The sequence below is a fragment of the Hydra vulgaris genome, chromosome 10 (assembly GCF_038396675.1).
Source record: "Hydra vulgaris chromosome 10, alternate assembly HydraT2T_AEP".
Classification (NCBI taxonomy): domain Eukaryota; kingdom Metazoa; phylum Cnidaria; class Hydrozoa; order Anthoathecata; family Hydridae; genus Hydra; species Hydra vulgaris.
Genome location: NC_088929.1, coordinates 43,584,259 through 43,608,474, shown reverse-complemented (window position 1 = coordinate 43,608,474; position 24,216 = coordinate 43,584,259). Strand labels below are relative to the sequence as shown.

General features: G+C 27.8%; 1 protein-coding gene and 1 long non-coding RNA gene across 2 annotated transcripts; one reads left to right on the top strand and one right to left on the bottom strand.

The window, feature by feature from the left end:
* Window positions 1–1,823: 1,823 nt before the first annotated feature.
* Window positions 1,824–3,103, bottom strand: LOC136086609 (uncharacterized). Its single transcript, XR_010641466.1, has 3 exons — window positions 2,964–3,103; window positions 2,173–2,317; window positions 1,824–1,870 (listed from the first exon to the last, which is right to left on the bottom strand). It is a non-coding gene; the product is annotated as an uncharacterized LOC136086609 (long non-coding RNA).
* Window positions 3,104–17,244: 14,141 nt separating this feature from the next.
* Window positions 17,245–19,069, top strand: LOC136086610 (adhesion G-protein coupled receptor D1-like). The gene is made up of 4 exons (XM_065808834.1): window positions 17,245–17,453; window positions 17,718–17,986; window positions 18,431–18,512; window positions 18,695–19,069. Exons 2-4 carry the CDS (start codon window positions 17,884–17,886, stop codon window positions 18,933–18,935), a joined length of 426 nt encoding a protein of 141 aa, XP_065664906.1. The 5' UTR covers window positions 17,245–17,453; window positions 17,718–17,883; the 3' UTR covers window positions 18,936–19,069.
* The last annotated feature ends 5,147 nt before the right edge of the window (window positions 19,070–24,216 follow it).

Below are 24,216 nucleotides of genomic sequence, written 5' to 3'. Positions count from 1 at the left end.
TCCGTGTCAATAGTTTTTTTAAAATGCAAAAACATTAGATAGTCAGATTCTTTCAGCCACTGTAAATGGGAAAGAGGTGGCAAACTTGTCCTATCCAATATCTATATCTTTTTACCCACAAACAAATCTTTTTGGAAAAATAGTTTGCTCGTTTTATAAAGTAGAAGGTTAGATTTTTGTCTTTTTTAAATGAGATTTTTTCATATGAAAAACTTATTTTGAACAAATTTGATAACTTATATAATAATTTTTAGCTACGCCTATATAAACAGACAGATTTTTTTGATATTTTCCCAATGAATCATTTCCGGTTAACTAATTGCATATTAAGTAGTTAAAATACTTATTGAAAATAGCTTCATCTATCGTAATGGCCTTAAAATGCAAAACATTTTAAAATGTTTTTGATTAATTTTATAAATCAAATATTTTTAGATTTGCTATAAATTATGTTTAGGATTATTGTAAAGCATGAATGTTACATCTACATTGTGTGTTTACCAGAATATAAATATTGTTGTGGTTTTTTTATGATTGGGAGTATTATTTAGAAATGCGGCTAGAGTTTGAGTTTAAAAGGTGCCCTAAACTTAAGATCCTCTATAATTTGAAAATTCACTCACTAATTTGATATTTACACACTGGCTGACCAAATAACAAATGGTTCATAAAAAGTTAAAAAAAGTTTACAAATTGATTATTTACTTAAAAAAAAGTTTATAAATGTAAGATAATTGTAGATGTATGTTAACAATTTTGTAACAAAAACAATTCAAAGCTAGGGGTCTCAATCTTTACATTTTTACCAAATATTTGAATATAATAAAAATATATTATAAAAATGTTTAAAAAAATAATAAAATAAAACAAACAAGATTTTAAAAATGCTAAAATATTTATCAAAGGACCTAGCTTTCAAGCCCAAGGAAAAAGCTAGGAGGAGAATAAGGTTAAAAAATCAAAAAGATATCTTAAACAGATGTTCAGAACAATATAAAGACACCTAAGTAAAGCATATAATAAAATTATTATAAAAAAATTAAAGTATAACGTAACAAAATTAATAATACAGTTATAAACTAATAATAAAAATGATTAACGCAGACTCTGATCAATGCAATAACTCAGTAGGCACAGCGACGTGACAAAAACGTGAATTTCATGTAATTTTGGCACGTGACATTTAATTGACTTTTTGATCCCTATGAAATGACCAATTCACGTGATTTATGGACGTGTTTTTCACGTTACTTTTGGCACGTGATATTTAGGTAACATTTTGGTCCCCATGAACTGTCTAAAAGACGTGCTTTTTACGTTAATTTTGGCACGTAATATTTAAGTAATAATTATGCTTTATAAAAACGAAGTGTTTGGATTCGTGTAAAGAAAAAAAAATTATCGTCGAGGAAATATTTAATACGTATTAAATTACATGGTTTTATTAGTCAGTATATTAGTTCTTAAAATAAACATTTTGAATTTGTAATAAAAGCTGCACTTTTGTTTAAATATCCTCCTTATATCAAATAAGTAATAAGTACAAAGTCATAGATCTGCAACTTACGAAGAGCACGCTTCGATCCACAAAGAGCGCACTTCAAACTTAATCTAACGAATCAGTCGATATATTCTCCCATAAAAACACGCTTCAAACATAATCTAATGAATCAGTCGATACTTTCTCCTATAAGAGTAGGCATCAAACTTTATCTAATGAATCAGATTTAGCTGAAAAGAAAAGAATAAAATCTTAAATAATAATACGATTATTTAATAATTATCTTAAATCACAAACTTTTAAAACAAATCTTACTTGGTAAGTTGCCAACCATTTTGGCAAAAAGATTTTCTAGTCGTTTTCTTTTATCTAAATCATTTAATAATTTTAAGAAAACAATACTACATACAATGTAGAAAAATAAAAAAGGTCATTTGCCTTCTAATTTTATCCTCTTATTGCTAAAAAATAAATAAGGATTTAATAAAAAAAGACATAACAAAAAAGTCGACAGATAAATAAAAAAAAGAAGTACAAAATACAAAATACAAGTCTAAAAAAATACTGTTTATCTATATATATCTATATCTAATATCTGTCTATAGATAAATATATATCTATATATAAAGATAATAACTGATGCGCGTGATTAGAAAAAGACCTGTACTCACCTTATGTGATAACATCTGATTAAATAGTTTGTTTTCTTTGTTTTCCATCTTATTATATTTGCACTTGTTTCTGCATTAACTTGTTCATACATTAACTCACTAGATGCAAAGGTGACAGCCCACGAAGTTGCTTTAAATGAGTAATCTACAAAGTTTTGAACATTAAATGTTATTTTAGAATGCACGCAGATAAATTATAACAATTTTTAAAAATGTAATAGTTACCACATAACCACATCACATTATAGTGGGGATTTTATATGATGATTTTCCTACCCATGGTGAGATTTTCACCTTGAGGCTCCTTTTGCTGTGGAAACACCACGACTAAGAAACCTCATCTACCCCTAATTATATATAATATATTAAGTATAAAACTATAAGTATGTATAATAAAGTATTGTCAAATTAGGTCACCAATAAATACTGAGTGCTGAAAATTCAACTCAGAATCAAGTTGCATTCTCCAACAAGATATGAACTAAATTAAATTCTTGCTACAGGGTGCGATCACAAAAGAAGACGAAGAGAGGGAAAAGTGAATTCTCTCAAACTTTAAAAGTTAAAAGGTTGTTGTGTCTTACTACAAAATAATATTCCTAGGCAATAACATAACAATACCATTGGATCTTCCTAGTCAATAATATTTTATACAGAACTTATCATTTGTCACGTAGCTTAATAAATTTAATATTAAATAAGTTATAATAACTTATTTATTATTAAATTAATTACATCGACAAATTTGACAGTCTAAAATATTATATAATAGGGTAAAAAAAAAATTATACCTTGTATTAGGGTTTGATCTTTTGCATGTTGCAATATGAGAATTATCTACCATAACGTTACACGATTTTGAACTAAGCTTTGTAATATATTTATTAAACCTAAATTGATAAAACTTAGATATAAAATAATATAATGTTTAGATAAAATTTTATATATGTGACATTTTATTTTTGTCAAAAATGCATTGCGATGTTATAAGATATCTTATACCCTGATACTTTTTTTATTATTATAAAACTACAATGCAAAATAATTATATTATTATAAAAGTATAATAAAAAGTAATTACCATAATGAATATATAAACTACATATTTCATATAATCATTATATTTAAAAAATTTGGAAAATTGTTTGCGGAAAATATCCTGAAAAAATTCAGAATATTTTCCTCCTAATTTTTCCCTTAATTTTGCATTCAGCCAAGTTGTTTCTCAATTTTTTAAAAACTTTTCTTAATTTTTGTATGAATGATGACTAAAACAACATAAAAAAAAATAGATGATAATAATATATACTTTTACTTGCATGTATGGAAAACTTTTCGGATATTTGGAAAAAGATAAATTTCAGAAAAATATCCGGTATTCCGGGAATATCCCAAAAACATAATCTGTGAAATTAAATTATAAAAAATAGTAAATAAAATAAAGAATATCTTTCCAAATTTCTAATCATAGGTTTTTATTGAGAATAAAAAAAGTTCAAAAATACACAATGTTTTGGCAACGTTACTTTCATGCTTCAATCAAGTAAAATTGTAACCTGTACGAGGTCACTCAAAATATACATGATTGAAACATGAAGAAGGAAACTGGGTAAGAGCATGCATCAAACTTTATCTAATGAATAAGTCGATATTTTCTCCAATAATAGCTAGCGACACCAAATTTAGCTATTAAGAAACAAATAAAAACTTAAATAATAATATGATTATTAAATAATTATCTTAAATCACATATTTTTAACACAAGTCTTACATGGTGAGTCCTCAACTGTTTTGGCAACAAGATTTTCTGGTGTTGCTATTTCTTTGATCTAAATCATGAAACAATTTTTAAAAAAGCAATTTGAGAGAAACTTGCTATACATATTCGAATGTTGTCAACATTGAAAGATATGTATAATGCAGTTTCAAATACAATAGCATCATAATCATCTTTTTGTGGGAAAAACATTGAACAAGTCCGTGTTAACAACCTGTTTTATATTGTACATAATAACAATAATAATAAAAGTCATATAATATATATAATAATAATTTCATAAATACAATTTAAATATATCTATTAATCATATAATATTTAAATAATATAAAAAAATGAAATAAATAAGTATTAACCTTTTTTAACAAGTAAAGCACAAGATCAAGATGTCATATAATACAAAAAGATAAAGTATATTATAATAATATATACATATATCAATAATAAATAACATAACACAATTGTTTATTGATATTATCTTGGATAAATTCTTTAACTTTCTTGATAAAAACCAAATAATAGAAGAAAATCTATTTTTGGTTTTTATCTAATCGACTCTTGGGCAATAATGTATGCAGAAGTTCTACAGACATTATTATTGCTCAAGAATCAAGAATAAGTTCTGCTAGAACTTATAATTTGTCCTTGTAGCTTACTTAAATTGATATTAAACTCGCTATAACATAACTTATTTTGTTCTGAATTAAGTAAGCATAATGGACAAATTTGCCAGTCTAAAATATTATATCATAAAGTAGAAAAAAAAGCATACCTTGTATTTGAGTTTAATCTTATTTGTGTGGCAAATAGGGACGCTTGATACTAATTTATTTAACTTAATTTGATGCAATTTGGATATTAGATATTACAACTTAAAATATATTGGACTATTTAGTTCTGTTTTAAATGTATTGCGTTATAAGATATTATATTGATCAATTTTTTTACAGGTTTTTATTAAGAATAAAAAAAGTTTTGTTAGACGCGATATTTTGGCACGTAACTTTCACGTAGCTTTCACGTAAAATAGTAACCTGGACGAAGTCACCTAAAATACACGTGATTTAAATGTGAATAAAACGTTGCGTGTCTACTGGGAATTAACATATAAAGTAATATATAAAAATGTATTATGCTTTCAGCAGTAGTTAAAACATGAGCTAACAGATACCCATTAAACGCTCTGCAAAATGTGCTACATTTGTTGAAGTATCACACAAAACTTTAAATGAACAAAATAAAATGACACAATAAACTAAATGAAATTAAAAAAATGAAATAAAACAAAATACAAAACAAAACAGAGTTTTTAAATGTGTAACCATACAGTATTGGACAAAACATTTGCAACCAACATCGAACAATTCTAAAAAGTGCTCCTAATTTTACATGTCTTAAAAACGAAACGAACTATACTACCACAGCAAACAGTTCAGGAGTCTGGAGTCATAGCATGCCATGACATGAGCAATCTGCTGACAGGTGACAGCACACAGGCAGAATTTCGTTGACAAGTGCCATTTTGCAGCGGACAATACAAGTGCAACTTTTTTGGTTTGTTTCATTTTCTTAATTCTGGTCCGTGTCAACGTCACGGAAGATATATTTAATAATTAAAAGAAGTATCCAGAAGTTTCCAGAAGTTTCCAGAAGCATGCAGAAGCATCCAAAAGTTTCCAGAAGAAGCATCTGGAAGCATCCAATAGCATCCAGAAATATCCAGAAACATTCAGAAGCATCCAGACGCATCCAGAAGCTTCCAGAAGCATCGAAAAGAAGCATCTAGAATCTTCCAGAACAGGTTCACACAGGTTCATTTTACTATATAAGAGACATGTAAATTGACATGTAATTCAGTCAGTATATGGAAGTCAATCAGTTAGTATTATCAAGACAGTTTATCGATGTGAGTTTTATCAAAGTGTTTTATCGAAGAACATCAATACAAGAAGCGAAATACAACAAGTGTTTCATTACATCAATACAGTCCGCATCCAACCAAGACGTTGTGTCAGACAGAGCATTATTGTATCATCACAAGGTAAATGTAACACGGTAAGCCTTGAGAAGCGTGATTATTTATTTTTATTATTTTTATGACTTCAAGTGCAAAAATGGCTCCCGACAATCTTGGATTGGAACTAAGAAAGAAAATTATTGGCGATTACGTAAAAGGAATGTTACAAAAAAGTATTTGTGATAAATATTGCGTGAAAAAATGGACCGTATCAAGATTATGTTCCAAATATTGTTCTACGGGGAAGTTGGCAGCAGATAACAAAGGTGGAAGACCGCGTTCCACCACTTCTAGAAAGGATTCTATGATCGTCAGATCCGTCAAGAAGGATTCCTGGATATCATCAGTCAAGATACAAAAGCAATTAGAGCTGCCTATATCGGACCAATCAATCAGACGACGTGCTGTTGAAGCCGGATTGTTTTCTCGACGCCCTGCAAAGAAACCGCTGATTTCACTAAAAACCCAGAAGAAAAGACTCCTGTTTGTTACATCTCATATTGACTGGAATGTGCAGAAATGGCGAACTGTCCTGTTCAGTGACGAATTAAAGTTCAACATCATTGGGAGCGATGGCATTTGCCGTGTACGTCGACCGGCCGGAAAACGCCTTGATTTACGTTACTGCCATAAGACCGTGAAGCATGTTGGAGGCAATGTAATGGTCTGGGGGTGTTTTTCTGCTAACGGTCTAGGTCCAATACATCGAAACGATGGAATAATGGACCGTTTCATGTATAAAAATATCCTGAAAGATGTTATGTTACCTCATGCTGAATGGAATATGCCAATAAAATGGGTTTTTCAGCAAGACAATGATCCGAAACACACTGCAAAAGTAGTCAAGCAGTGGTTTCAAGACAACCACCTATCGGTGATGGATCGACCACCTCAATCTCCGGATCTCAACCCTATCGAGAACCTGTGGAAGATCGTCAACCGCTGAATTAATTGTGAAGGTGTTCGTAATAAGGATCAACTGTTTGAACAAATCCAAAAGGCCTGGGCAGTGATTCCACAAAGTTTCATTGATCACCTGATCGAATCTTTGCCACGAAGATGCAAGGCTGTGATCAACAAAAAAGGATTCGCCACGAAATATTGATAGCGAAATACAGCTTGGTCAATATTTTTTCGAGTTGCACTTGTTTTGTCCAGAAGGAAATCAACTTTTTTTAATACTTTTCATTAATTTATTAATTGTCGTGTACAAATAATGAACTTTGTGATGAATAAAACTTGAAGAACTTTGTCTCAAACAGTTACATAGTTATTTCTCTAAATTGAAAAAATGCAGCACTTTTATATAAAGAAACTAAATTAGCATTATTTGGTTGCACTCGTTTTGTCCGATACTGTATATATCATTGAAATATAATGGGGTTGTAGTAAAAGTTATAAGATTACTTGCTTAGCTTTTTTTTAAAATTATTTAATATTACTTATATATAACCTGAGTTTCTTGTAAAATTTTTCTTTTTTATCAGAATTTATCTAATGCCTAAAATTATTAAATGCTTTAAATTGTTGTCAACCAACTCCATGTGTTAAAGTTTTTTTTTAACATGTATATTAGATAAAACTTTTCTGATTCCATGAAAAACTATGTTCAGTTTTCAAACTGCCATAATAAGGTAAAGGTTTAGTGACTTGATCTCTTATACCTTTGTAAACAGTAGAGTCAAAAACGGATAAAAATGGGTTGGTTAAAAATATTTTCCCTAAACTTTGGAACACAGATCTTCTTTTGGATAGAATTGGGAACACTTTTTGGTTTGTATTCAGAGAATCGCCTAATTGGAAAAAAATAATTGCAAGGTAAAAACATACTATACAGTATAATTTTATTTTTTATGAAACTTGTCTGAAAAGGTATTTATAAAATTTTGAATTCCTGCCTGAGCAACAATAGATATTTTCATTATAGTATTTTATATTTAATTGTTTTTATGTTGGTTGTTTTAAATGTTTGTAACGTTGTTGCATCCAAATAGCATTAATATTGTTTATTAGTTTAAACTAGCAGTAAGCAACCCTAAACGGGTTATTAGAAACTAAATCATTAATAACAACAATAACACATTAATTACTTGATATAATACCAAAAAAAAATCAAATTAAATACAAATTTATCTATAAATAATATTTTAAGTTTGACTTCTTATCGGCAATGTTATTGCTTATAGTTAACAATATAAAGGTTCGATTAATATCAGTTGAGTTCTAAACTTTTTTAAATCAGTCACAACAGAGCAGTTACCAGAATAGGTCAATTAAAGCCTCCCAATACCTAAAAAAAGTCATTTTAAGTAATTGATTAAGTAAATTAGTAGAATCAGGATAATAAAATAACAGAAAATATAAAGAATAAAAAAAGAGCTATAACAGTACTATGGTCGCAAGAATAATTAAATATGAAAACACAGTAGCAATAGCGCATAAGATATTTGTATGTAACAGTACTATGGTCGCAAGAATAATTAAATATGAAAACACAGTAACAATAGCGCATAAGATATTTGTATGTAACAGTACTATGGTCGCAAGAATAATTGATTATAAAAAGAATATAAAAGGCTTTTATTAACTAAAATACTTGAACTAAAAAGATTTTATTTATTACAATATTTAAACAATCTATGGACAATTATAGTTAAATAATTTAAACAATTATATCATAAAATAGCAAGCAGCTTGTAAAATATTTCTTACGTAAGGTTGTTATCAGCTGTGGTATTAAGAAATACGTAAGAGCTCAGTAATTACATAAGTTTTATTAATTCTTCCGGTACTAATTATTTTCTAATTCTAATCTAAGAGAGAGAAAGAGAGAGAGAGAGAGAGAGAGAGAGAGAGAGAGAGAGAGAGAGAGAGAGAGAGAGAGAGGGAGAAAAAGAAAGTGTTTCCAATCAGCATGTTAAAAAAGGTAAATAAGATACGAAAAAAATAGTAGTAACTGGTTTTATTATGTTACCATTCAAAAAATTTATTTTTACCTTGATAAAAAGTTAATTTCCAGCTTCTCTCAAGCTGTTGACTGATGATTAATAGAGTAAATTTCACATCATGTTAAATTTACAGAATTAAAACCATGTTTAACAAGCTAATCATGTGATGACAAGTCACTTAAAAAATATATATATATTTTTGCTTTGAATTATAAAAAAATTTAAGTTCGTTCAAATTTAAAACTGTCATTAATTGTGACTATAAATAGTGAAATTCGTACTTTGCTTTGTTTTTAAGTGTCTAAAGTAAAATCAAATTAACAAACATTAACGCTGCTTGACACTGAATTCTGGCAATTAAGTATTTTGCTTGCTGAGTAGCATTTCTCACATTTCAACGACGATTACATCCATCTTGCCTAGACCTAACTCTTTTATTCGACAACAACCATTTTCGCGTCGCCTATTATCATTTACGCTAATAACTTCACTTATAACAGTAATATTACTATTTTTACAACTGAATAATAAATAAGCATAAAAGAATCTTTAAAAATTGTGATCTTATTCAATCAAAGACTGTTTTTTATTTTAAGATTTATTGAAATCCGTATCTATTTATAAGTTTATATATATATATATATATATATATATATATATATATATATATATATATATATATATATATATATATATATATATATATATATATATATATATATTAATATATATATATATATCAAAAATGTATTACTGTATTTATTTAAATGAACTATTTTTAATTTAACAATGAATATAGACTACAATGCGATAAAGTGTTTTTACCTTAACGCACAAAAATAATATATGCACAATCTTGTATTAAAAAAAATCATATAAAAAAAAAAAAAAACGCCCTCAGCTCTTTTCAATTGCATCAAAAAAATTGCATAAATACATCTGAAAAATCTGAAATAAAAAAATGTAACGAATAAGTAAATGCAAAAAAAAAATATGAATTAATAATCAGTGTACATGATAGAGATAAACTGTTGTGCTACCAGAGTAATACTTGTTAAACTTTGTTATTTTATGTTAGCTTTAAGGAAGCAATATATGTTGGTACATAATTTTCTAGAAAATTAAATTGAGATATAAATAAAATGTATGTATGGCAACATTATTTTTCTTGAATAGATTTTAGTGAGTGATCAAAAGCTGTGAGTTCCAATTATGAAAATACCTAACAATCGTTTTCAACATTAGACACCAACGCGAAGTTAAGCCAAATGTAAAATAATTAGTAACATAAGTAACATTAAGCAAAATATTATTGAAATATATTTATACGTGTTTCCAGAATAATTATTAAAGAAGGCTAGACATGACCAAGACATTATGCAGTAATACCGCTTGACTGGCAAGGTTGACAAACTCTACACGTTTGCCAAGTCATACCACTTTAAAAACGTGGAAACAACAAAATATAAACATATATACTAACTATAAAATAAAGATTGAATTATATAAAATAATGTATATTAAATTATATTAATATAGGAATTCTTTAAACACCTGTTTTTTAATTAAAAAAATAAACAGTAGTGATAATCAATTTTGGGATAAAGTATTAGTTTAACTCTTTTAGTGCAAAAAACTGCATAAATAATAGTTAGGCTTCATCCATACCCCTTATTTCTTTCTAAAAAATAAAATATAATCCCAATAAGAGCAAAACTGCTGCAAAAAAAAAACAAGAATAAAGCTAAAAGAAAAGCTTAAACAAACATATTTGAAAAATTAGAAGGGGTTATCCTATCTACTTTTTATCAAATAAAAATGTAATATATAATTTGCTAAACTGTTTTACATACTTACCTCTAAAATACGATCTTGATATTGCTATTATAATTTGTCTAATAATTCCTAACTAATAGATACTAATTATATTCTAATATGATCATGCCTAATATCATCCACTTAAGCTTCACATTTAATTGTAGTAATAACAAAAAATCTTATAAGATTCTTGAAGATTGTGATCTTTTCTATAAATTTTTTTTACTACCCTAAATAGCTTAAGATAATTTCTATAAAAATGACATAAGAAATTTGTCATTTTTATAGAAATTATACAATAATCTTATGACTTTTAACAAAAATATTTGCTAGGAGATGTTTAAACAAATAATTAACTTTTCAAATTTTTTTAATAAAATCTAAATAAAAAAATTAGCAAACAATAGCAAAAAAAAATTATTAAAAACTTGCAATTCTAATAACGAACATACTGTTAATCAGAAAAAATAAAACTCTATTTTGTAAACTTCAATATTATTTATTTTAAAAAAAATTATTAGTAAACGTTTTTAAGAATTCACAAAACTTTGCAATATTTTGCACTTCTATACCACATAAATATATTACATGATAAATCTGAAATATTAAATGAAACAAATAAGTAAGTAAAATATAAAAATATTACATACATAAAATGGAAATCAATGTTTCTGAAAGAGAAAAGCTGTTGTGATATACTAGAGTAGTAGTTGTTAAGTATTATTATTTCATGTAAACTTTTAGAAAATAATTCATGATGGTACATCATGATTCCAAAATATTTATAGCAAAACCATGTAATAAACAAAAAAGATTATATTATTGGCATTTCTATAAAATTTCTAATTTTATGGAAATGGCATTAGTATAACGTTTTTGTTGCATGAAAAATATTTTCCTACTAAAAAATAAAATATAAGCTCAATAAAAACAACACTGCTAAAAAAGAAGCTAACAGCCTTAAAAAAAAAGTGTAAACGGTTTAAAAAATTAAAAGGAGTGATCCTTTCTACTTTATATCTACTAAAATGTTATATATAAATTGCTAAACTATTTTCTTTTCATACTTCAACTATAATATGATCTTAAAGATAATTATTTATCTTAATATGATTCTCAAGATAATATTTTTAAACTAATAAAATAATAATTAAATTCCGAAAGGTAAAAAGTTTTAACTTGTGTGAGAGATCTTTTTCCAATGACTGTGTGCATTTTGAGAACGTGCTCTTTCAAGTTCAGAATAGCCTAGTAACTAATTAAAACTACTTTAAAAGCGAAAGCGAAGCGACGTTAAAGATTAACGTTAACTCAGCAACTATATTAAGATTATAACTTAAGTATCCACTCATTATTTTTTATATGCGTAATTCACAGCATTACAGACCAGAATTACAAATTACAATACAAAACTAATACAAAGAAAAGTAATACAAAAGCATATTGGATCAAAAAGATATTTCAGCTATTACTATTGGCGATTGAACAACCATTTCAAAAGATTAATTGAAACGTTCGTACTTTACATCAACAATCTTGAAGAACTTGTTCAATCAATAGATCAAAAGTACCTCTAATGTTTATAAGCCATTAATTTGGACCCGTAAAAATAAGATATATATTAAAATTAAACTTTTAAAAACTTAAAATATGTATAAGCAAAAAATAGAGCGCATAAAAAAAAAAAAAAAACTAAAGGCACATACTTGCTGCTTGTTATTGTTTGAATATTTGAAAAAAGTTTTAAACTTCTGTCATATTCTAATATAATTTTTCAAAGCCATTGTATTTTCATAAAATATCTTTCAAACCTGTTTATAACTATAGCATAAAATTATTAGTCTACGGATATCAAGTTAAACAAAATTGTTTATGGAACAATTTGACTTTCTAAGTCCCTAAAAATACTAGGTGTATTGTTAATTTTGATTAAGTTACGGGTCACGACGTTAATTTTGTTCCCAAATCAGAACTTTTCTTTTTGAAAATAAATAATTTTTTTTTAACCAAACTTTATAAGTGATTAATGAGTAATACAGCTCAATAGGATTTTTTAGTTAGTAGTTCAAAGCCCGCAAAGTGTTGTGTAAGCAAAAAGTGACACTTAACAATCCAGCAAAAGGCATACTGCACTTAATTTCCTCTGGTCCATCAGAAGAAAGTGACACGTCCTGGTTTTTTGAGATTGTAAACATTGTTATATTATGTTTTCCTATATTTTTCCTATAACAATAATTGCTTAAGCTTCTTTTAATAAATAATATAAAAAATAAAACTAGCATCCATTTTATAGCATAAATATAGAAGTAAACTGCTTGTTTTTTGATTTTTTAACCTTAATACTTTAGTTTAGCACTATGGCATTTATAAAGATTTGTTCTAGAATTCGTTTGTGCAAAATAAACTTTCGAAGATTTAGTGTTGCAATCGTTAATGGTTATGCAAATAGAATTTAACAAAATGTAATTAATTCTCAGAAGGAAGTTGTTGTGTAACAATCATTACAATTATGAAACTATTACTTTAAATAAATTTCTAAAAATTCTAGCAAATACTTTTCGAAACCAATTCGGGGCCCCAAATTGTTTGGGGCTCTACTCTGTTGCCTAATCGGCCTATAGGTAAATTAAGCCCTGTCTTTTTTTATAAATGTTTTAATCTAGTTTATCTAACAAGTCCATAAGTGTATATATATATATATATATATATATATATATATATATATATATATATATATATATATATATATATATATATATATATATATATTATATATATAAGTATATATATATATATATATATATATATATAAGTATATATATATATATATATACTTATATATATATATAAATATACATATATATATATATATATATATATAAGTATATATATATATATATATATATATATATATATATATTGATTTGTGATGATTGTTTATTGAATAAAAACAGTGTGTTATTAGAGAAAAATATTTTTGTTAAGTGATTTTCTACTAATTTATTATTGCTCTGTTCTTTTAAGAACATTGAGCACTCTATTTTGTAGAGTGCTCAATGTTCATTTATACATTTAAAATTGTTGATTTATACATTTTAAAATTGTTTAAATATAACTATATGTATATATATATATATATATATATATATATATATATATATATATATATATATATATATATATATATATATATATATATATATATATATATATATATATATGTATGTATGTATGTATGTATGTATATATATATATATATATATATATATATATATATATATATATATATATATATATATATATATATATATATATATATATATATATATATATATATGCAAAAAATGCAAAAAATATTCAAAACCACCCAAACTGAATTTTTTCCCATTCTAGTGTTTGTGTATAATGTAAAAAAAATTTTTATCAAATTTTAATAACTATTCTAGAGCCCCCTCAGAGCCCCTAAAGACAAGCCCCAATTTCCTGTTTAAAACAGTATCTTTTTTAGTTAAAACACAGATAAATAATTATTGTGAATCTCATTTTTCAGGTATTTAGAAATTAAATCACAGAAATCAAGCCAAACAAAAGCAGCTTGCATAATATATGTTAAATTATCCAGTTTTAACCAAGCTAGTTCTGCATTTTTGTTTAACGGTTATAGTCAAAGTATCAGACGGGAACCCCAAAGCTAAAATTAAGACTGTCTTTCTGAATGTTATTAAAGTTGTTTCATTGTCCAAGAGTTTTTTTGCCAAAATCAGGATATTGCTAGCTGTGATTTTCAACGCCCTGCAGCAACCATTCTCTTTGTTCTGGATCACTGGTTATGATGGTGGCAAATTCTGAAATCAGTTTAACTCCTCTTTCTGCGGTATCATTTACAACTTTTACCGTACGAACAAATTTTTCAGCTTCTTTGTATCCTGGTTGCTCTGTCCACTGTTCAATTGGTTTAGCAAGCCAATCTGTATTGACCCAAAAATACTGAACAACGAGTGATATTCAGGTCCCAGAAGATTTGACAAACCTGTTTGACGAGTGATTTGACGAAAAACTGGCTTACCAAGACAAAAATTTTTGGGTACTGAAATTTCCAAGAGTTTGGCTGCCATATCTTCTTTCACAGTGGAACTAACATTTTTGCTGAAGAAAGCTAATGGAACTACCTCTTCTGTCAAATACCATCGGTGATTGGTTATTTTAGAAAGAATGACATCAGCAACTTCCTTGTCTATTTCTTTGTATTCCATCATGTTGTGAATGAATTGCAGGTCATTCATAGGTGCATCAGCACCAATGCTAGTTTTTGTCCAAGCGTCCAAGCTGGTGTGTGGAAAAGAGAAAGATATCTGTTCATTCTAAAAAGTTTGGTTGTCATTCTCTGATCATAAGGCAATTGTTTAGAAAACATGAACATTTTGTTCGCATAAATGTTACATGCCATCCACCGAGCTTGGTGGATAGCTCCTGGTTTAAGAAAGTGTACACCCCGCGGTGGAGTTTGCCTAAAGATGATCAGTGTTCTCAGCACATTAACGATAGTCATCTCTTGGAAATGTCGTAGCATCTTCCTTAGCAAGTAGATGTGTCAAATGCTGTATGGTCTGTTCTTTGAGGTTTTGCAACCAGGTGCCTTCAACAGCTGAAGTTTCGATTGGCAACTGTTTATCCAATGCTGGCCAAGCAGTTTTAAATTTAGCAAAGAATTTATTCTCTGGACCAAAAATGTTTCCAAATAATTTCTTCCAAACTGCTCCGACAAAGATTTCAAAAATGTGATGTCAACAGGCAAGAAAGAGAGGTTTTCGACCTAAGTTTTCTTCAATCAATTTAGCAGCACCACTGTGGATGCCACTATTACTGGCAGTGGTATCAAATACCAATGCCACAACATTGTCGCTTAGATCCCAAGCTTCTTAAAGATCCAATGTTGCATTTGCTTGAGTCTCTCCTTTCGAATCAACGAGAACGGGAACACCAAGCATTTTTCCCTCACTGTATTCTGGAGCACCCGACACAAGCACAGCTAACTGTTCATGTTGCACGACTAGTATGTCTTTTAGCAATTTTTCGTCCCAGTGAAGGGCACCAAACTGGGGTAGGTCTCACATTATCTATAACACTCTCAGCAATCCTCTGTTGATTTAACATTCTACTTCGACGAAATGTTGATCTGGAGATATCAAACTCGTCCAAGTTTCCACCAGCAGCTTTAATTACAGCAGATACAATCATAGTTGTTTTATTATCAGACAATTTCAGCCTATCTGCTGCAGAAATGATTTTCTCGCATTGCATAATTCTTTTGAGGAGGTGAAGAGTAACAAATTCTGATCGTCTATTCATTGGAGGTTCATAATTCAAGTCCCACCCTAAGCCGATATCTACTTCAGCAACAGCAATATTTTCATTAATATTCTGTTCTTCGTCATTAACTTCCATGTCCTCATCATCCTGATCATCCTGTCTACCTTCTTTTTCTACTCTTTCTTTTTCTTTATCTCTAAGTATGATTTTCCGATTATATCTGACTTCTTTCATTTTTGCTTTAATCTCAAAGATTTTGTCATGCCGGCCCATGGTCGCCTTTCTGTCATTTTTTTGGTCTAAATAGAATGCAACATCATCATCTTTCTTTTGGGCAGTCAGTAGCCTGGATTTCATGATTTCCTGTATGGCATCAGGTGATCCAATATCAAAAAGACTATCCAACTTTGCCGAGAAGTTAACACGTTTTCCGCCAGCATCACTTTCGCGATTCTTGTTCTTCAACGAGCGGTTCCACTCATTCCAGAGACGCGTAAGATCTAATACCGAATTTTGTCTTGTCTTTGTCTTGATGCGTGATTGATAAAACTTAGTAGAGGCACGACTAACAGGCCTTGTTGTTGATGATGATGACGACGGTGAAGGCTGGTCGATTGTGTCTGACAAACAACTGGAACTGGTTGGCAAAGACTTAAGTTCAGTTTCTACAACTTTACCGCTTCTTGTCAACATTTCAGTTTTAATTTATTTAACTAAAACAGGAAACAGAAAAATAATTATAACAGTCAATATTACATATTAAGTTTATGAAATTCCTAATCAATGCAAAAATGTGCTACTGTTTTAACCCATTCGTGCTTAGCGTCCCCAAAAATGGGACGTTCTATAAATTGTAAAATGTAACAAAAAACTCAGGCACTAATGGGTTAAATTGGAAATTGGGGCTTATCTTTAGGGGCTTTGAGGGGGCTCTAGAATAGTCATTAAAATTTAGTAAAACTTTTTTTTACACTGTACACAAACACTAGAATTGGAAAAAATTCAATTTGGGTGGTTTTGAAAATTTTTTGCATAGTGGACACCCCTAATATATATATATATGTATATATATATATATATGTATATATATATAAATATATATATATATATATATATATATATATATATATATATATATATATGTGTTTACATATATATATGTTTACATAAATGCATAACAATGTCTATTTATAAACAGAGCAAATTTGGTCCTCTGAAGGATGCAATACTACTGATTCTTTATCAACCAAAAACGTAGCATGTCAATGCAATCACCTTACAAATTTTGCACTGATATTAGATGCTGATCATCTGGAAACAACCCTTTAAGTCTTAGCATTATTTCGTGGATTGGTTGTACAATCTCCATAGTCGGATTGTTGGTCACTATTCTTACTTACTCTGCTTTTTCGTAAGTTTAATTATTTTTTTCCTCTCTGAAATGGGTGCAAAGTTTTATTGCTTATAACAATCGCTTTCCTTATTTAACTTCCTGTATAACCATTCTTAATAAATAAATTTATTTACAAGATCAGACTTTCCTTATATGACAAAAACTTATTGTTTAATTTGATAATGCTTGACATTCTTACGCAATTTTAACACATAAAGGAAAGAAATATTGTGTAAGGTTTTAAATTAAAAATGGTTTTAGTGTATAAAATTTTTGTTTAAGGAAATTACGGCAGAAACGTGCTCCAAAAATACTTATAATTTTGTGCATAAACTTATTGTGCACTCTAATTTTATTTTTTACTCTGGTGGAACGTACCAAACCTCAGATATTGTGCAAAGTAACTGCTACATTGATACAGTTTTTTGTTTTATCGACATTTTTTTGGATGGCAATAGAAGGATTGAATTTATATCAAATGTTTGTAAAAGTATTTGGCGCTTCAAAAAAGTCTCGTACTTTTTTATTGAAATCTTCTGCATTTGCTTGGGGTAAATACATTTTTATTTGAATTTTATTCTGTTAACAATGTGCTTATTTTTTCACTAGTTGGCAGTATGTAGTTTATCGAGTGGTATTAGTATCACAATAAATATGCTCCTAATATAAAAAATTTCTCAGTCCAGATATGAAAATATACTCAATCCAGATATGATAATATATTCAATCTTGATATGATAGTATAAAAATTGCTTATTTGATAATACATCAGTCCTAATATGATAATATAATAATTCCTTGTATGATAATACACCAGTTCTGGTATGATAATATAATCCTTTCTGTTGAAACAATATACTTAGTCCTGCCAAAACTTGTCCAAACCACATGGGACCTTACATTTTAAACTTAAAAAAAAGTCCAACTTTAAAATAACTTTGAATTTTAAACAGATTTTGTCATTCACGACATTTGTGATATTAATTTATTTTTAGGTATTCCTTTGGTAATAACAATAACAACAGCTGTTTGTAAACCTGATCACTTAGGTCCTGGGAATGATTCTGATCCAAAAATGTAAAATTTTTATTTTTGCTATTATTATTATTAATCAAAGCTTCGTTTTTTTTTCTGAGTTTTATTGTTGGCCCTTCTTATTATTAAGCATTAATTTTAGATCCTAATGCTCTATTTACCAAATCTGTTATTTTAATACCTTTACTTTTATTTAAATGGTTTTTAGTATGTATTTTATTTAGTTGTGTTGTTCGTGGGATGCCATTTTACAATGGTTTGCTTTTACCTTCCTGTCTAGTTATATTTGGTAATATCTTAGTCTTAGCATTTGTCCTCAGAGGTATCATGAATAAATCCATGCTGCATAGTAAGTGCGATTGTAAAAAGAATGTTCGAAATGCATTTGCTTGTTCCTTATTGCTTGGTACAACTTGGATATTTGCAGTGTTGGCAGTTGGAAAAGCTCGAGATGTGTTTCAATGATTGTTTTGCATCGTCAATTCATTGCAAGGTTTTTTTATTTTTTTCTTCTATATCTTTTAAAATAAAGAAGTTAATAAACAGTGGATGTCATTTATTCGTGAAAAAAAGAGTTTTAAGAAAGACAAGTCAGGTAATTTGTTGTGTTTTTATAAGATTTTTTAATTGGTTTATTTTATAAGTTAATTGTGATATGATTGAACCAGAATGTTTTAAGTTCTTAGAAATACTTTAATTGAACTATTTTTTAATTATTTTCAGAGAATTCAAAAAAACAAAACTTGACTTTGTTATTTCAATCGCTTGTGACATCATATGACTCATTGACATAATATTTTCAATTATCTGTTTTCTACACACTATACAAGATTTATACTTCTAGTTTGACTCGCAATGCTTTTAGTTGGACGCGCAGCATTGATCGTTTTTATACAATGATAGTATGAAATGACTTTTTAAATTTTTGTATTTTCTTTTTAAGTAACTTTACTCTACTTTACTTTTATTTTTAGCATGGTATTTAAAAAAACTGATTTTGTATGTCATTCTTAAAAAACTCTTTGTTTTTTAATTTAACTATTTGTTTTTTACTTAATTTGCAATTTTTTTTTATTTATTTTGTTGAATTTAATAAACGTCATTTTTCATTTATTTCAATTTTTATTGCACTTTTTTATCTTTTTGAAAGAGTTTCTAAAAAATAAACTGATTGCGAGATTTGCTAGCCATTAAGTGTATTTTTCTTTCTATGAAAAAGAAAATTGTATAACTTATAAATCTGTATGCAAGAAAGTAAGAAATTTTATTGTTTTTCTGGTACAACTACTTCTTATGGGTAAATAATTCCGTTTAGAATAGTTATTTGCACACTTAAGAAACTTAAAAACCTTTTTTGTCCTCCAGTTGATTAGAATCTTAACAATACTTGTTACGGCTAAGTCACTTTTTAAATTTTTCTCAAATAACAAGTTTAGTTAATAGTACTAAATGGTTTTTTTGATTTATATTTTAACGTGTTTAATTATATTTGCTAAAGCTATTTGACTTTTTATTTTCATTTCTATTTGAAAAAGAATACACTGGGATCCAAATTAAAATGCTGTAAACTTCTCTGTCGCTTATTTGATCCTGGTAATGAAATTTACTCAAGATGTTTATCTTTTTGTATGAAATTTAAAACACATCTGGAATTCCTTGTAAAAAATACTTTGTACTATGTACAATGTACATACTATGTACAATGTTGTTTACTTTTATGGTAATTCAGGCATGCGTTTTCTGAATGTGCCTTATTGAGTAAGATCTTTTCGAAAATATTTGGCCCAACTTTTGTAATGTAGGAAATTTATTAATAGTTTAATAAAAAAATCCGTAAGGTTCAAAACGACTTACAGTCTCTGATCCTTTTCATGTTGTGGTTTTCCCATATTTAGTTAAACTTCCAAGGCATAATAACTTGCAGTATCCGTCCATAATATTTTTTTTTCCATCCTTGCTCGGTATATGCTGTTTGAATAGAAAACCTTTTTTAATGCAACAAGTTGCACATCTACATTTACGATTTTGCAAGGATTGCAGAACATTTATATTATCTCAGTCCATTTGTCCTGAAATTTCTTAATAGGAGCCAACAACAACAAAATGTTTGATAATAAAAACTTTTTGTTGTTGTTCTTTTTATTACATTTTAAAAGAGAATTTCGTTACAATATTAAAAATACTTGTATTTGTATATATATTTTTTTTTTTTTTTTTTTTTTTTATAATTAACCGCCCCAAGGCCGAGAAGGCCACTACAGATGAAGAGGCTACTTGTGGTTATAACCCTCTCTCAACTCTCTAACTCCGAAACACGAACCTTGACGAACAAGGCCGCTGCGCGGAGAAACAAGTTGATATTTATATATATATATATATATAACAAGTTGATATTTATATATATATATATATATATATATATATATATATATATATATATATATATATATATATATATATATATATATATATATATATATGTATATATATATATATATATATTTATATATATATATATACATATATATATATATATATATATATATATATATATATATATATATATATATATATTATGCATATATATATATATATATATATACATATATATATATTATGCATATATATATATATATATATATATATATATATATATTATATATATATATATATATATATATATATATATATATACACACAGCTCTTTGAGTCAGATCTTTGAGAACATTTTTTTAATTCTTTATAAATGACGAAAAGTCAAATAGAAAATATTTTTAATTAAAGTTAATAATACAAATAAAAAAGCTAAACTATTGTTTGATTATTTCATTCAATGAAATTCTTCTCTACTTCAATAACAGATTCAATTCGAGACCTAAACCGACTGCAAGCGTGCTTGAGATAGCCCTCATCTCTGTTATCCATTAATCGGGCAATGGATTCTTTCAGAGAATCTTTGGTGTTATGGGGATGTTTATTAACTCATGTTTATTAACTCATCTCTCTCAACGACGTCCAATATATAATAATCCAATGGATTCAGGTTTGGAGAGTTTGGAGGCCACAATTTTGGAGTGATGTGACCATAAAAATGGTCCGCCAACCATTCCTCATTGTGTTGAGTTTAATGTGCTGGTGCAGAGTCTTGTTGAAAAATGTAGGGCCTCCCATTTCTTAGTCTATTGATCCAAGGCTTAACATCAGTACCCAAGACTTCAATGTAGGCAGCAGAAGCAACTCTTAGTCATTGCAGAAAAAAGTGAGGTGGCATCACATGTCCTTCGTTGCTAACAACCCCCAAAACCATAACTGTTCCAGGAAATTTTGTGTGCATGAACTTTGCAAGGGTCATCACACAGCCATCTGTTATTTCTTTTGTTTACTTTTTGATCTTGATTAAAGTTTTTCTCATTTGAAAAAAACCAAAGCACGTCTTGCTCAGCAGGATGTTTCAGTTTGTTTAACAGCCTCTTGGACCTTATCAAACAATTCGCTTTGGTGGTCTCGGACAAAAACTGATCTCTCCTCATCACATAAGACTTGCAACGAAGTTTATTATGAAGAGTCCTTCGAATTTTGGCTTCTGAAACACCCAGGTCTTTTGCAATGGACTTCATTGACTTTGGGGGCTCTTGTCTAAGATATTCTGAACTTAATGAATAAACTCAGGTGTCTAGTCGCGTCTGATCGTTGTTAGTGCTTTTTACGTTTAACCGCTTGATTACAGTCACAATCATTTTCATTTAACTCCTAGCGAACTTTGAGAACAAAAGATCGGGCGGCTTTAATAAAAGGCAATTTGTAAATTGCTATGCTCTGCCTTTAATGGTACAATTTCAGCATGTCTTTTTATTTCTTGTGTTATTTTATTATCTGCCATTTTTAATTATCTGCAAAGTATAAAAAAATTAATGTAACATAAAGAAACGATGACATTACGCAATGTTCTCAAATAGCTGACGCACCGTGTATATATATGTATATATATATATATATATATATATATATATATATGTATATATATATATATATATATATATATATATATATATATATATATATATATATATATATATATATATATATATATATATATTGCTATTTTGTTTTTCAAAAAAATAATATATATATATAATTTTTTGTTTTTTTTTGTTTTTAAGGTTTTATATAGAATCTAAACAAAAATTGGTGCATTTTCTTTCACATTACAAAGTGTTGTAATTTTTCAAAATTATTTATGCAAAATATTTGAGACGTTTCATAATTCTATTATTAGATGCAGGATTAGTTACTTACGTATTAAGTTTTTTATCTACACTTTTTTTATGCTTTTAAGTTTTTTTGAAAAAAAAAAACAGAAAAATAATATGAAACTTTACGGAACTATATATAAAAAGTGATATGGCATAGCTGATTTGGCAAAGAATGACCAAACCGCAAATGGTGTAAATTTCAACAACTGCAGCTTACTTTCTCGTCGTATCTTTTACTGACAATGATTATTATTTAGTTTCATTAATGAAATTTTAGTTTTAATCATTTACTAAAAGCCAAAGCAAATTAACTTCAAATTATATTTTAAAACGTTATTATGTAAAAGAAAAGGAGGTTAAAATGCTCCCTCTACTGAAAATTTGGATACTCTGATGTATCTAGCAATATGATATATCTTTTTTTACTAAATTTGAACATTTTAAATTCTCATATTTTTTCACAATTTAACTTTATCAAAAGGGAAGGGGTTTGGTTAAAAGAAAAGCACACGCCCCTTACATTATATCAATGTATTTACCACTAGTGTTTGTTAAAAAGTAGAAAACCAACATCCACCCCTAACTCAAAAATACATCTTTGATATTTGGCAGTAGCCTGGAAGCAAGTTATAATAGTTTCTTGAACGTAAAACTTACAAAATTTTTAAAAGTTAGCTCTTTTGATTTAAAATAATGAACTATTTGGCGTTATAGAAAATGGTTTGGTGCCCCCTCTAGTTCCCTGAAAATGCTCTATTGCTAAAGGCTATTTTAAATTACACTTATACACTTATACTTTTGATAGCATCTTTCTTTTGATCCAAGTTGTAGTTGCTTTGTAAAGAATTGACAAATTTATAAAAATTTACGTTAATAAAAAGTATGTTTGACCACAGTTTTTTCAACAAATCCATGTATCAAATATTTGTAAATTAAAACCTCTAGAAACTTTTGAAGAGCTGTTCGATATTCATAATTTTTTCACCTATAAAATAGAGTATTAGAGCTTTTTCTATTTTGTAACAGTTTAATAACTAATTAATTAAAAAAATTTATGTGACATGCTGATCTCATCAGTTGAGATCAGCATATCACATAAGCGTGAGGCTCACTTCACAGTAACGAGGAATGACAACAAAAGACGATTAGGCACATTGTGCAATGTTTTTAACACTTTGATTTATCAGTTGATTGTTTGCTGTTGAATTTTTATAATTAAAAATAGGATACTTTTCTTTTAAAATTTCCTATCATGAAAAATAAACAGTCACAAATATAACAAAACGTGTTATTGGCTCGATAAAGTTAGGAATAGATATGATTTATATTATGTGAAGTTACGAATAGATAGAGGTGGGTTGTTTTGAAAGCGAGCTTCACACTTATTTGTAACAAGATTAGTTAAGACTTTACTGTCCAAAGACAACAAAATTATCATCTCTCCAAAGATTAAAAACGTGTCAAAAATTTTAAAAAGTGTCAAGCATCAACTT